The 16075-nt window shown below is 39.6% G+C and overlaps 1 protein-coding gene across 1 annotated transcript in view; it reads right to left on the minus strand.

Moving 5' to 3' along the window:
• The window catches only part of LOC120516603 (endothelial PAS domain-containing protein 1-like), a 130450-nt gene that overhangs the window by 57465 nt on the left and 56910 nt on the right, over positions 1-16075 (minus strand). The window contains exons 3-4 of the mRNA XM_039738391.1: positions 1442-1587; positions 75-159 (exon numbers count right to left, since the gene is read on the minus strand). Of these exons, the coding sequence (XP_039594325.1) occupies positions 75-159; positions 1442-1587 (231 nt within the window). The remainder of the gene's footprint in view (positions 1-74; positions 160-1441; positions 1588-16075) is intronic.

The raw sequence follows: 16075 nt of genomic DNA on the forward strand, positions 1-16075 counted from the left end.
AGGCTAGTATCCAAATGCCAGTATTATTTTTGTTTTCTTCATATTCTACTCATTAATAGAGAAGTTTACAGTACCATGTTTTGGACTGAGATTTTCTCGAATTTCTTCATGGTCACAGGGGTGGGTGAAGTCAAAGATGCTGTGCCCAGTTAGTTCTACCTGAGAAGTGAAAAAATAAAAAGGTGGGGAAATATATTTTTGAAAAAAGACAAAGTTAAAGCATCTTATAGATGACCACCAAGGAGTGGGGTTATGCACCCGTTAAAAGTCATATCTTATTTATCCCAATTACAAAATTGCCAGTGTAAAAGTAGTTCACAAGAAAATTAGGAAAAGGCCTCTCTAGTTTTATATTCCTCAGAAATCCAAAACTACCAAACACTTGGAACTTGCAACAAGGTGAAAATATACTGTAAATGATGATGCTACTTAAAACCAGTACCTTCAGTTCAGACGCCAGCAGGTTTAAAAGACAGCAAAATGTAAATGTCTAGATTACAATATGTGTCATATTTTGCTTGTCGGTGCCGAAATAAACTGAAAAGGAATAATAATGTAAAAATAAATATAACCAAGCAGACAGAGCTAAGACAGTCCAGCCAGGTCGAGAAAAAATAGAAACACAAATTAAATAAATATTTTAAGATTTTTATACAGGACTAGCAGTAATATTGTAATAGATTTCTTTCTAAATTTTTAATACATTAAATAGGAACCAGCGGTTGCTGTGAACGTTCAAAAGAAGAAACATGTTAGGTCACAAATTTTGCCAACACTTTATAGGCACGGTCAGCTATTTTTCTTTCCTTAAGTGTTCACAGCCAAATGCCTTATTCTTTGTTTAATGAATGTAAAGTTTTTGATTTTTATGAAATTATTCCTAATCACAAGAGACATGATTCAAATATTCCTAGTTTATGTCTTTATTTTTTTATCAACTGTGTATTGTATGTTATACTGATGGTTAGATGTTTTTTGTCAGTCTAACTTATAACCAAGAGCTAACTGTGACAACTAATAATCGGTGGTATATTTTTACTTTTACAAAGTGAAGAACTGAGATTAAACTTTGGAAAGTTCTTAGGTGGTACATATGATCCAAGTGGTGTGAGCTCTTCTATAGAATACCATGAACATTCACTCCTTTGTGGACTGAGCCCCTCATACTCCAGACACACACAATACAGAGGCATTGTTTTTACTGCAAGGCCCTTTGATTTAGATATGAACACCACCTGGCTCTTTTCCAATGAGGAGCTCACAGTAAACATGACATGGCTGGAGTTTCAGCCCATAAGCACCAGCATTCACATCAATACTGTCCAAAATCATTTGCTAAAAGCACATGAGTGTTTCTGAATGATCGTCTAGTGCTGAATATGAAGCCATGAAGGGTTTAAAATATGCACCAAAATATGCACAAGTTCTACCGTCCACCTACCTGTGTGAGGCCCATAAATTTGTTTATGTTTTCTGACAAGAAGATCATATCCCCATCTTGTGTCACCACAGCGATGAATCCATCCAGAGTCTTTAGGTATAAGCTGTCAATATATTTGTCACTTCCGCTGTCGCTGCTTGGTATAGCTGAAAGAAAAGAATATGGAAACTATCACATGAGGCAGACTGGACAAATATAATATTAAAGTTCTCCTCCTGGGTGACACAGTGGTGTAGTAGTTACTGCCAGCTCGCAAATCCAATATTTTGGATTCAAGTCTCCCACACAGTCAGTGTCAGAGTAGAGTTGGTAAGTTCCATGTCTTTGTGGGTTTTCTTCACTCGTCTCCGAAGACGTTCAAGTTAGCTTAACTGGTGACACTAAACTGTACCATTGAATGTGTTGTGAATGAGTGTAGGCGTGTGTGCTGTTCCCCAGTTCAAGTTTGTTCCGCATCCAACTTTACACTCAGTCCTGCTGGGAGAGGCTCCAGGCCCTAAGAGCCTAAATTAAGCAGGTGTGAGAATGTATAGTGTCACACACGTGCGCATGAAAGGCAGCTAAAGAGTTCAAATGAGGGTAATTCCACACCAGACCAGGGGGTTGCAGAGTGAACTAATACTTTTTCTCTTTGCTCTGCAGACCATTTATGGGAAATTCCTCCTGACCATGATGATATCACTTTCTGTCCCAAACCCGATGATGTCACTTCCAACCCAAGTATGTCATTTCTGGCCCCCAACCCGATGATGTCACTTCCGGTCCTGACCCAATGACGTCACTTCCTCTGCCTTTCCATAAAACCGCCATCTTTACCTCCTTCAAATCAGCTCTGTTCTGGACTCTACTCTGTACACAATCGTGCAATTAACTTACTATTTTGCAGCCAGGTTTCAAGTATATGGGAGGCTGCCCCAAACCTTTTTTAGACTGTTGCCTATTCATTTGACAATGGATGTTGCTCTCTTGCCATCACTCTTTATAAGAAAAGGTATTTTTACCTGGCAATTTCAGGCTGAGTAGGAGGCCAAACCAACAATTACTTTAATGTCAAGAATATGGTAACACCGTACACCGGCAAGCATTCCTCTGTCTTATCACACAGCAATCCCCATTCCCTCCACTCCTGAGGGTGTTTTATTTTCCCTTACAAAGAATCCTCCTGTCCCAATTACAAATTTGGCTCTTCAATAAAGTGGTACACTGATTTAGGGTTCAACCCTAAAGCCCTTGATCATCTCTGTTACTCTAAAACACAGCTTAATAATACCCTCCTTGATTTTCATGGAAAACATTCAGCGTATTATTTCTCCATTCTCGCCCTGGAGACCCAAGGGTTCATCAAGGTTCAAGACTTCAAGTAAATTTAAAATAAGTGTGTTTTTATTTGATTTAATTTTTCAGCAATGGTGATAATATAATATAATATAATATAATATAATATAATATAATATAATATAATATAATATAATATAATATAATATAATATAATATAATATAATATAATATAATATCTGCGGTGGGTTGGCGCCTGCCCAGGATTGTTTCCTGCCTTGTGCCCTGTGTTGGCTGGGATTGGCTCCAGCAGACCCCGTGACCCTGTGTTCGATTCAGCGGGTTAGAAAATGGATGGATGGATAATATAATATAATATAATATAATATAATATAATATAATATAATATAATATAATATAATATAATATAATATATTAAAAATCTAGCATCTGTCTGCCTGTCTGTCTGCTTTTCATGAGAGAACTACTTAGCAGATTTAGATTGGGTTTTTTCTATAATTTGCTTGAACATTCTGGTTGATATTGCAAATTTTCTCATCACACTAAGTATTATAGTTCACTTGTGGTACAGATTTATTTGCACAAATCCAAGAGAGACACGGACCGAAGGGAGGGGGATGGGGCAATCCTCACTCACACTCCAGCCTCGGGGCGTATCTTACCCCCATTTAGCAAGCGTACGAGAGAACTACTTAACAGATTTAGCTCGTGTTTATTTCTAGAATTTGCTTGAACATTCCGGTTGATTATGTGACTTCTCTCATTGTGCTAAGTATCATAGTTCACTTGATGTACAGATTTATTTGTGCAAATCCGAGAGAGATGCAGCGGGCCAAGGGAAGGGGGGCGGGGACCTCCTCACTCACATGCCAGCCTCGGGGTGTACCTTACCTCCACTTAGCTAGCGAACAAGTGAACTCCATAATGGATTTAGATCGGGTTTATTTGTAGAATTTGCTTGAACATTCTGGTTGATTTTGCGACTTCTCTTATTGTACTAAGTATCATAGTTCACTTGCGGCACAGATTTATTTGCACAAATCCAAGAGAGACACAACAGACCGAAGGGAGGGGGATGGGGCAATCCTCACTCACACTCCAGCCTCGGGGCGATTCTTACCCCCACTTAGCAAGTAAACGAGCGAACTACTTAACAGATTTACATCGGGTTTATTTCTAGAATTTGCTTGAACATTCCGGTTGATTATGCGACTTCTCTCATTGTGCTAAGTATCATAGTTCACTTGATGTACAGATTTATTTGCGCGAATCTGAGAGAGATGCAGCGGACCAAGGGAAGGGGGGTGGGGACCTCCTCACTCACTCCCCAGCCTTGGGGTGTACCTTACCTCCACTTAGCTAGCGAACGACTGAACTCCATAACGGATTTAGATTGGGGTTATTTGTAGAATTTGCTTGAATATTCCGGTTGATTTTGCGACTTCTCTCATCGCGCTAAGAATCTTAATTCGCTTGCAGGAGCGATATATTCACGCTAATCTGAGACAGAGGCTGTGGGCTGAAGGGAGGGGGAAGAGTGTCGTCAGAATTAGGCAGGCACTTCCTCACTGTCCTGTTTCACTTCTACATGGGTGGAGCCGTAGGAGACGGCTAGTAATATTATATTATATTATATTATATTATATTATATTATATTATATTATATTATATTATATTATATTATATTATATTATATTATATTATCCATCCATCCATTATCCAACCTGCTATATCCTAACTACAGGGTCACAGGGCGGATATTATATTATATTACACGAAATTAGTTTTAGCAATATAAAAGGATGTGCAGAGGGAAGAAAAACACAAGATCATATGCATTCATTTTTTAGATGGTGATCTCTTTATAAGTATCAGCACATTGATTTGATATGTAAGTTGGGCATAATTAGGCTAATCCTTTTCAAAATATGGTACTGAAAGGCTTGTTATAATTATACCACATATTGTGGAGAAAACTGTCACAGTTAATCCTTCCTGCATTTTTCTTTGCATACAGTATAAATGATAAGCCTCTAATAAGGGACTTATATAGACTTTTCTCATTTTTATTTTATTATTTGACATTTTATCCATTGTATAAAGGGCAGTCAAAACTCATGTAAATATACACTGTAAATAAATGCTGTCCGTAAAGTTTAGACTACACTGTCCTCAGTCAAAGGATAAAATTCTAATCGTATGTATTTTTACACAGTAAGCTCTAAGACCCGTCCTCACTACTACATTTCATTTCAAAACGCAGACACTAGTCTGCATTTTTGTCCACACCACCCTGGAGTTTTCAATCCTCAAAACCATAAACATTTGAAAACACTCAAAAGAGCTGTACACTCCTGAAAAAAACAGCCTCAAAATTGTTGTGTGGATGGGTGAAAAACACCGATTCTCAAAAAACACAGACTCTAATGGTGCTCTGATTAATTTGTGTTTGTTACGTAGCCCTTCCTGCTCATTACATCGTAACTGATTGGTCAGCCTTCATGGAAGAAAGCAATATTTGAACACAGTGGACACAGAAGAGTTGCTTTCCATAGTGCTTGTTGTGTTACTTACCTGTATGCATCTAAATTGCACTTTGTACTGTTTGAATGCTTCATACATCTGCAAAAGGCAAAAAATTTACTATTTGCTACTGTTTTGTGATAAATGCCGTGTCCGGATTTTCCACCGATATACATGTGCTTAGTGTAGGCAAACGTCTATGTGAAATGTGTTTTTGGTCATTTTAGTGTGGATGGAGATCATTTGCATTTAAAAATGCTATTTTTGAGATTTTTAATAGTGTGGACGTAGCCTAAGAATCAGATGGGAAATAAATAAGCTGTGTTCCCCTTTTAGTCTCTCTGCGTATAATGCAATCTTTCCTCCATAACCGTACCCCGACCCCAGCACCGAATAATTTCATCAGGAGTTGCTCTGAACTAAAATACTTACAGGCTAATTGATCTGCTTCTCTATGTGTGCCTCAGTCCAGTTTATTCGGGGTGCAAGAAATTACTTGCACATGGACAATTAATATAAGCTGGAAACAATCTCTTTAAGCCTTTATGCATTAGTGCACCTCAAGGCTTGTTGTTGTTCTTTAACACACTGGAATGAAAATGCTATCGCTGATCCCTTTCATGTTTCAAACTTTGCATGTTTTCCTTGTGTGTAATGGATGTACAGCTAGTAATCAGTAAAGATGCAGTGGGGGAAACTACTAATAGTCTTCCAAACACAATATACTAGAAGGATTTTAAACTTGATGGGTCTCCTATCCTCCAGGGAGCCTTAGGCCTTTACCATTGGAAGAGTTGAGCCTCTGTGAGAAAAAAATAACAATTCACGCAGACACCAAGATTATCTGCCCAAAGCAGATAAAAGGACTCAGAAAGCGATCCTGAAATCAACCCTGAGAAAGGTGTTTCAAATGGAGCACCTCTTTTTGAAAAATAAAAACGCAAGTCGGAGCGCAGTCATCTGTACATTGACCGAGTAATAATCCTTTGCGGTGAAAAATGAGCTGGTTAGAGACATTCGTTGAATATTTGATTTATGTCTTTCTCTATGAGAGTACATTATGTAAAAGGATTCAATCCTTTGCTTAACATTCTCTGCATTGTTTATGCAGATTTTTGTTTCATTTAAAGACCAAAATAGCCTCAGTAAACAAGCTTTGATTAATCCCAAGCTACAGGACATACCCTTTACTGATGTCCTGGGAACAAATTTCCCGTTGAGGCCGACTGTTTCCTTTCAAGCCTGACCCTGCGCACTCTAAATAAAAGGTTATTTGAAATGTCTGTAACTGGCTGCTTGCCAGCTGGGATTCTAACAATATATAGCAGGTCAACAAGCACAAACAGACATTAGGCCAGACCGTATTGTTGCGGCTCGGAAATCTAGTGTCGGCAACCAAAAGCACAATTTGAGTAGCGCTGCTATAAATCTGTTGTTTTAGACTACAATGAGTGTAAAAAAACTTCAGGCGGTCAGTTTCACCAATGGTGACACGCAGAACCCACTGTGCTCAAGAGATCGGACAACATCTAACCTGAAAGTGTACTGCACTCTGGTCATTTTCCTCAAAGAGTGTTTAGACTATGGCCTCATGTTATGTTCACGGTGAGAAAGCTCCTCACAAAGGAGAAGGCACACTTCCTTTCCAGAGTTGGAAGACTCGACAATCATCCCAATGAGGAGAGTATGGAGTTGGGCTAATATGTGCTAGTTTTTGAACTGGCCCAGAAATCAAACTACATGTACAGCGAGTCTCTGTTTGTTGTTGCTTGTGTTCACCAGGATTCAAAATGTGAAAACATATTGTTTTAAAAATTCTGATGCCGATGTGCCATGTAAAAGGGCTCAGCTAATGTGTCATCTCTTGGGATACCAATGCTATTACATTAAAAATTCTCTATATAGACATCTGAGGCGGGACAGCAGGGCAGATCAATGTGTGAGCAGAGGCAGGTCTGTCAAATGCTGCCATGATGACATTACTGCTAGGGATCAAGTTAGATAAATCTTTGTCATTACTCAAACAGACGTGCATGTGATGATACAAAGGGTCATTTAAACAAAAAAACAAAAAAAATCATGGTATGTGAAAGCCACCCTGGATGATTGTAAAGATCTAACTGCATGGCTGCCGTTCTTGTTAAGTCCTAGGCATGTGGTCATTTTGAGTTAAATTATTCCTTGCAAAAGGCATTGTAATGGGCATATATTATTATCACCCAAAGGAAAGATAGAAAGAAGTGAATGTTAATAATGAAGGTCTTGAAAAGCAGAAAATAAAGTAACAGGTAGCTAGAAAAAGCAAACTTTTTCAAATTTGACCAAAAGGGTACAGATATTAAGTATTTCTTAGAACCCTAAGCTACAGTAAGGTTCACTGCAGTGCAGAAATTCCTGTTTGGTGTCTCTCTCTTTCTCTCTCTTTGGCTTTCCTTGGCATGGCCAGACAGACCATGCAACTTGGTCCACAAGTAGGTTTAACCCAGAGGTTTGCTTTGCTGCCCCATGTGCCCAGAATTCAAATCCCAGACTGGACTCCGTCTATGTGGAGTTGTCACATTCCTACCGTTTCTGTATGGCTTTTCCCTGGGTACTTCACTTTTCCCCCACATCTGATTCGTTTGATTGATCCGTGACTTTAAATTGGCCTGGTGTAAGTGACTGTGGTTGTTTAGATGAGTGCACCTTGTGAGGATCTGCTGGTCCCATCAGATGCTTATCTATACATATAAAAGAGAGTTGGGATCTGAGAGATTGTGTTTGTGTGTTTGTGGAGGGATGGAGAGTTAAGGCGAGTGGGGGAGTCACGTGATCATCTCCCCTCCCATTCACGTCATTCCATTCACATCATTTCACTCCGAGCTGAGCTCCGCTGCTGACGCGGTCTTGCCGTTCTTTTTCCTTAGTGTTTAGTCGTCTCTCCTTTACTGATTTACTGTTTACTAGACGCAGTACTTACTGAATAGTATTTTTTCCTTTAGTGTTTCTACTTAGTGTTTCTTAGTGTTTAGTAGACGCGGCGTGCCGGTGTTCCTGGTGGTGTTGCGGTTTACTGTTACGTTCTACTTCGTTTTTGTACTTTAGTGTTTAGTAGACTTTTACTTTATCTCATTTACCGTTGTTTTTTACTGTTGTTCCCAGCGGTGTTGCCCTTTTTTTACTTTATCTCATTTAGTGTTTGGTAGACTTTTACTTTATCTCATTTACTGTTGTTCCCGGCGGTGTTGCCATTTTTCCCGTTTCTATTTTTTATGTAGCATGTTCACGAATTAGTCATAGAGAAAATTTATATATTTTGGCTCCAGGAGGACAAACTAAAAATGTTGTATATAAAGAAGCTCTACAAGTCGCATGTAGATACATAATTATTCCAACTACAGCGACTGCAGCGAAGCACACATTGTCTGCTAGTTCTTGCTATGAGTCTGATGGTCCCATGATGGGCTCTGGATACTTAAGACTCAAAATTAGCTGTAAGCTGGTTTCAAAAAATGTATGCAATGAAAAATAGTGAAATAACTAACATAATTCTAAAAACATGGGTTCAGTTCCTAATTCTTGTGACTGGCGGTACAAAGTTATATAAATACTCTTTCAACACTATGAACAAACACCTCTTGAGAATACACCATACAGCGCAGTGTCTTTAATATAGCAAGCTTACGTCTTTTACCAAAGATGAAAAGTCACCTTCGTGTTTCAATGTGTGCTACAAGCACATTCTTTAAAAAAGCCTTTAAATCATTTTTTTTATATTTATTTCCTTCTGTCACTGTTGAGTTGTGCTCTGTTCTGAACAAATAACTGCTTAAACCACTATTTCAATATACTGTACATACTTGTTTTGATGACAACAGATTTGTACAACTTACTTAAGGAATCTATATATATAATTCACTAAGGCAAGACGACCATGGAAAGCACGCCGGATGGGGCGTGGATTCACTAAGCCGCCGACAAGTTAGACACCTATGGCGCACGCAGGAAGGAGCCACGCCCACCAACTCCAAGACCATTGGATATGACGACAACTCGCAGAGTCACGCCCACCAACTCAGACGCGACGACACAGAAAAAATGGCGTCATTTATATTCGTCTGTCGTAGAGGCAACATGCAGCTCCGACCCACGCTGACTGTTAATAGAGGCATGTTTCTCGCAGAGGTGAATCGCCATATGCAGCGTGTAAAACGGTTTGCGAGGGGTATCCCATGGGATCCTTAAAACATTCCTTTACAACTGAGGTTAAAACACAATAAAGTAAGCAGTCTTTAAAAAACGAGTTTTCGGTTACGACTCACGACCGCGTGCACCCTGGCAAACTGTTTTACACACTACATACAGCAATTCGCATCTGCGACAAACATGCGTCTTCTTAGATGCTCCTGCACTTTGTACACACCCCCCTCCTACCTCGCTACTATCGTGGTCGGTTGTCTTGGTGGATTATATATAGAAAGGCAGCCAAAACCACACAGAGCAATGAAAAGTCTACGTGAGTCACAGGTGCATCTGGACTGTACAAAGACGACAACGACTCAGGTAGGGATTTGGGGGCGGGCACATAAGTGGCCAGTGCGTACTGAACGAGTGCCGTTCAACCCGTCATTCGCTTTGGAAGGAGAAGGCGTGACGGCGCTCCTCCGGTTTTCAGTCACGGACAATTGTATGTTGGTTCGTAGCGTGCATTGTTGCAATGTTACTTTTCTTGGTGGTTTATTAAATTACGGATTTTTCAAATGTTTATTTTTTCCTCTGTGCTTAAAAATCATTTAAACAGCGGCCTGATTATGCGGCGTATGCTACGCCGCGGGTTGGCTAGTATAAAAAAATTTATTCCATCACATTGTGAACCTTTGTTTTCTATTTTAGGCCAACCGCCTAAACTTACAGTCAATACCAGCAGGGTACTGGGTATACTGGGTGATCACAAACTGCATTCATGCATACATATATAGTGGGACAATTCCAAGCCACCAATTAACCTAACCTACTCATTCTTGAGATGTGCAAAGAACAATGGGCACTTGAACATGTGGGGAAAAGTGAAAATGCCACAGAAACCAGAATGAGAATTGAACTGAGTCTTTAGAGTGCTGAGACTGCAGAACCACAGTTTCATCAACCAGGATTGCTCCCTGATTTGTGTCCAGTGATGCTAACTTAGGCTTTAGCTTTACACAACAATTCAAATTAAAAGGTGTCTTCATATAATGGTTCATAAAAGGATGCAACACAGTAGTATTCCAGTTAGATGTTGTACACTGCAGTCAGCATGAAGTGTAAAAGATTTCTCACGGAATCTTCATTTTGTGTTAATTCCAATTAAACTGCATTATTTCAACGTTAGATTCTCTTAGGATGAGGAGCCTAAAACATCTGCCATCGTGCACACAGCTATTAACGCATTTTAATTTGGAGCTTGTCCAATTTAAACTGACTGCTAACAACTGGTTAAAATGTTAAGCTCTTCTGCAAAAAAAGTGAATAAATTCAAGAATTAAACCATTTAATGCTGGGATTTGTCTGCCAGGCTAAAACAAAGTGTTCTGATTATTTTTGGGTTAAAGAAGAAGTAGGACATAAAACAGCTGTAAGCAACTACCACTACACATCCCCCAAACCCCTCACATTTAAATAAACACTGCTTATCTAATGAAGATGGATACTCCTACTTATTTATTTTCTCGGACTAACCAGCTGCTTTCTCTTTTCGGTTGTTAGACGAAAGGAAGTAGACAAGCACTGTGCAATGGACAGGTGCGATGAACTCTTGTTTACACACAGGACGGAAAAAACAAGGGAAAGTGGCGCCAGGGAAGCCAAGTGTTTTGACTTGGCAGTGTGGAGAGCTGGGGCGGGTCCCACAGCAATCAGGCCACTTGACGACAGCCTGGAATAGTAGATAAAAAGCCCAAATTGAAGTAGGCCCCCTACTGGCCTGAGACAATGTCAAACCAAAGATTAGATGAGGACTCTTACCCACATAAATGCCCCAGCTACAGGATTGTTGACTGTAGGTGTTCCACTCTCAAATAACATACAGCAATGAATCAGACACAAGGAGGACTTCTCAGCCTATAGGGGGAGCCTATGGTGACTTATATACTGGAAATAGATAGATAGATAGATAGATAGATAGATAGATAGATAGATAGATAGATAGATAGATAGATAGATAGATAGTAATGAAAGGCACTATATGATAGATAGATAGATAGATAGATAGATAGATAGATAGATAGATAGATAGATAGATAGATAGATAGATAGATAGATAGATAGATAGATAGATACTTTATTATTCCCAAGAGAAAAGTTTCATACTCCAGCAGCAGCATACTGATAAAAAAACAATATTAAATTAAAGAGTGATAACAATGAAGGTATAACAGACAATAACTTTGTATAATGTTAATGTTTACTCCCCCGGGTGGAATTGAACAGTTGCATAGTGTGGGGGAGGAATGATATCCTCACTTATGGGAAATCAACCAGTGAGAGGGATACTTCAGAATGACACACTGTGCATTGTGAATAAATAATGGACATCACATTCAAGTCACCCAGAACTTAAGTAAAACGTTTATGAACACTCTGAAAAGAGGTGGCTACTCCAAAAATTTAAGGCAATCTATGCAGAAAAATGCTTTCTAATGCAATACATTCATTGGTCTATTTAAAAATAGCACATCAGATACTCCGAGACAGTCAGTCATTGTCCAACCTGCTATATCATAACACAGGGTCACAGGAGCCAATCCCAGTCAGCACAGGGCACAAGGCAGGAACAAATCTCGGGCAGGGCACCAGCCCAATGCAGGACACACACACACACCAAGCACACATTAGGGACAATTTAGGATCGCTAATGCACCTAACCTGCATATCTTTGGACTGGAAACCGGAGCACCCGGAGGAAACCCATGCAGACACGGGGAGAACATGCAATCTCCACACAGGGAGGACCCGGGAAGCGAACCCAAGCCTCCTAACTGTAAGACAGCAGCGCTACCACTGCGCCACAGTGCCACCCCCACTCCGAGACAGCTAGATTTAATAATTATAGTGAATAGATAGAAATCTGTACCTGGAAGCATTCCCAAACAAGCAGTAAAAAGATTTCTCATGTTTTATCTTAAAATGTCCGATCCTTTCTCAAACCCTCTTAATCAAGTTCACAGTTACAGGTAGCCAGGGCCATTCATGGTAGCATTAGACAAACGGCTTTTACCGTACCTGGATGAGATGGCAGTGTAGTAAAACATGGTAGATGTTTTATTTTTGTTTTTCTACTAACTAATCACAAACTAGTCACTGTTATCAGTTGCAGGACATTGTATGAAATGAAGAAAAGGGAAACAAAGCATACAAAGCAGTGAACAAATAAGTACTAATATGGAACGTCCACATTAAAATCACTGATTAACGAAACAAAAAGATTTTTGTGTGGTTCAAATGAGTAGTAGGATGTTGCCATTACAAATGTAGCAAGAAGTCAAGCAAAATGACATCTTTTATTGGCTAACTAGGAAAATTACAATATGCAAGCTTTCAAGGCAACTCAGGTCCCTTCTTTAGATTACATCTTGCCTGAAGAAGGGGCCTGAGTTGCCTCGAAAGCTTGCACATTATAATCTTTCTAGTTAGCCAATAAAAGATGTAATTTTGCTTAACTTTTCACTGTGTGGCTCACAGCAAAGCATCCTTCTATATAAAAGCGGTCGGGATTGTCCTTCCGTCCCGTGAGTGCTACGCAGCGCGGAGTTTCACACACGCCCCGTCCATTTTGCAATGCACGATGTGATTTGTAGTTTCGTTTTTCAAGGTAAAAGATGACTTTCTATTCCAGACAATGCTTTATCTTCTTCTTCTTTCTTACTATATAAAAGCGGTCGGGATTGTCCTTCCGTCCCGTGAGTGGAAAGCATAGCGGTATTCCGCTTATCACAGACTTACTACTTGCAGCTTGCGTGCAGGCGACATGATGTGAGCAGAGTTCTGGTGCTCCCATCGTTCCTTTGCTTTTGGGCGCGATGCGCTGGAAATATAGACAAAATTATGTCTCTGGAAATAATTAATGTTGATGGAGTACAAATGCCTCACCGCGTAGTAAATATCAGGGGGGTTCAAAAGGGCGACCTCAATATAGAAAAAAGTTTACATTTCATCACAAAAATAACAGAAACTACGAGTATTAAAGTAATACCACTCAAATGCAATATAACCAAATTGATTAGTTTGTATAAAATATCATAATTGATCTACATATTGAATTGCCTTAAGAAGTGGTCAACATACAGTAAAAGCTGGTCGCCTTAAAAGGCGGGTGAGCCTAGTGAAGTTACTACAAGGCATTTGTGTATCCTCAAGGTTTGTACTTGAATTGGTCAGTGGTACATAACTGTTCTGTATCTTGTGTTCTTCAGGTATGGCTACCAACCTGCTCACCTCATTACTTCACTTTAAGTTGAAAACAAAGAAAAGGCTGGTACAAAGTACTTCATATTGAAGACATTGTCATACACATGCGAGTAGGAGGCAGCTAAAGGGTCTGAGTAAGTGTAATAAAACATCTGACCGGGAGGCAGCGGAGTGCGCTGACTGTCTTTCTCAGATCCCTACAGACCTTTCCCGGGAAATCCTGCAAGGCTCCGGCGCCTCAGAAGACGTCACTTCTGAAGCCGGCCCCTTTGCTGACATCACTTCCGAAGCCGGCCCCTTTGCTGATGTCACTTCTGGCTCTGGCCATTCTGATGACACCATTTCCTCTCCAGACCTTTAAAGCCTCCATCTTGGGCTACTATAGTGAGTTCTGTTTTGGACTCTGTGATATGCTCATCGTGCTTTTGATACGAAAAACCCTTTTGCAGCTGGGAAAAACAATATACGGGTGGCTGCCCCAAACCTTTATAATGTCTTGAACTCTTAATTATCACAACGTAAATACCTAGCAAAGAGGTAGCACTGTTCACCTTTCTTCTTTTGTGCCCATATCAGTGCCCAGCTGTAAAGAATCCAGCATATCCTGTATGTGTGAACTTATTATAAGTCTCTCCAAGTACTACAGATACAATTGTGAGTGACTGGTTTTTGCCTGGTTTTTCTAAAATAGCTCCTAAACGACCCCAAGATTTTTCATTTAGTACGAAAGACAGAGAGATGTAACCATGCACCGAAACCCCCAAAATCACATTTCAAAATGAAGTACCAATCTGCTAAAGGGAGAGCTGACAAGAACCAAAAAAGAAAGAAAGAAAAAAAAGACAAACAACTAAATATTATATATCAGTAAATTAAAAGATCAGGACTGAGAGACGGCCGATTATTACTTGAAACAGCTTGAAATAGTTACTGAAGGACTATATCTCTCTATTATAAAAAAAAAATCTTGGGAGGAGACGAGACGTGATTTTCTCAGAGAGACATTTTCATGTCCCGCGAGACGAGCCTTTGTGCCAAGAGAAACCACACCCGGGGCCAGAAATAAAAGACAAAGAGTAGATGACAAAGTAGAACGTCGTAAAGAAATGTTGGCACAGTACACATGCAGAGTAGGTTAGAGATAATGTAAGTACGAAAATTCGAGAGTCTCAAAAAAGTGATAGTAAAGATCGCATTAGCGCAAACAAATGGAAATTATTACTCAGTGAAATAATGGAACAGCAAAAAGAGTTTGAATATATTGTTCGGATTTAAACTTTAAGTCAGAGACTTGTAGATCGTCTAATTCGTGTTACCATCCAGGAAAAGTAGTGTTTCTTCCCAATGAAAAGGCGTATCTGTGAGAATTAAAAGATTTGTTGATTGGTGAAAGTGAAATCCTGCGAGAGAACATTTCAAACCCAGCGAGACAAGAGCTTATGCAAAGAGATTTGGGAAAGTCCTGCCCACATAACCATGGACACGGTTCAATCATTTCTCATTTGTGTGAATGCTATTGTCAGACACATTTCTTGTAGAGAGAAAGAAACGATATTCACTCACGGGCAGTTATACGTTGCATATTCACGATGTAATTCCAAACACGGAATCAAAATTCAATGTGATATTGATAAAAAGGTAAAAGCGAAAAGAAATCGAATATATGGACATAGGTGATATGACAGAAGTATGTAGATATTGTTTGGCTTTAAACTTTAATTCGGAGACTTGTAGATCATCTCATTTGTGTTGCCATCAGTGAAAAGCAGTGTCTCTTCACAAAGAAGGGGCCTATCCATGAGAATTAAAAGTTTTGTTGTTTGGTGAAAGTGAAATCCATATACATGTGCAGCAGAGACGTGAAGTTGCTGGCGTGTAGCATCGGCAGGGGGGTTGGCACGTGAAGCAAGCACAGGGCAAAGCCCCCTAGTCTGTAAAATTAAAAAACCAGGTAAAGGTTATTTCCATGCTCAAAAAAAAATGTTACAGATATCTTTTAGCTGTACAGCCTTTTTTAAATGTGGTTAGTCTTCCTTTTATTTTTCAGCTTGGAAATAAGAGTGACCTATTCTTTGAAATGCTTATTTTTTGATTTAACGTTTGTCTGTGTCTTCTTCAAAGGAAATCTTAATGTTCCTAACGACATGTATTTTCAGAACCAAGGCTGCACTTAATTGTGCTGATTGTCCTGGCATAAACTTTAGTCCTTCTGGTGGGAAAATAGTATGCAAAACAAGTCTTTATCATATCACTTCCCATGATCCTCTCTAGCCAGGGTTAGAGGTCAGCTACTAATACAAAGTCATTATGGAAGAATGCCCCTTAGGCAGAGTCGAAGGAAGAGTTTAGTGGGGTACATTATGGCGCTACCATGATTAAGGCTAGTTATTA

Source organism: Polypterus senegalus, chromosome 16, assembly GCF_016835505.1.
Source record: "Polypterus senegalus isolate Bchr_013 chromosome 16, ASM1683550v1, whole genome shotgun sequence".
NCBI classification, from domain to species: Eukaryota; Metazoa; Chordata; class Cladistia; order Polypteriformes; family Polypteridae; genus Polypterus; species Polypterus senegalus.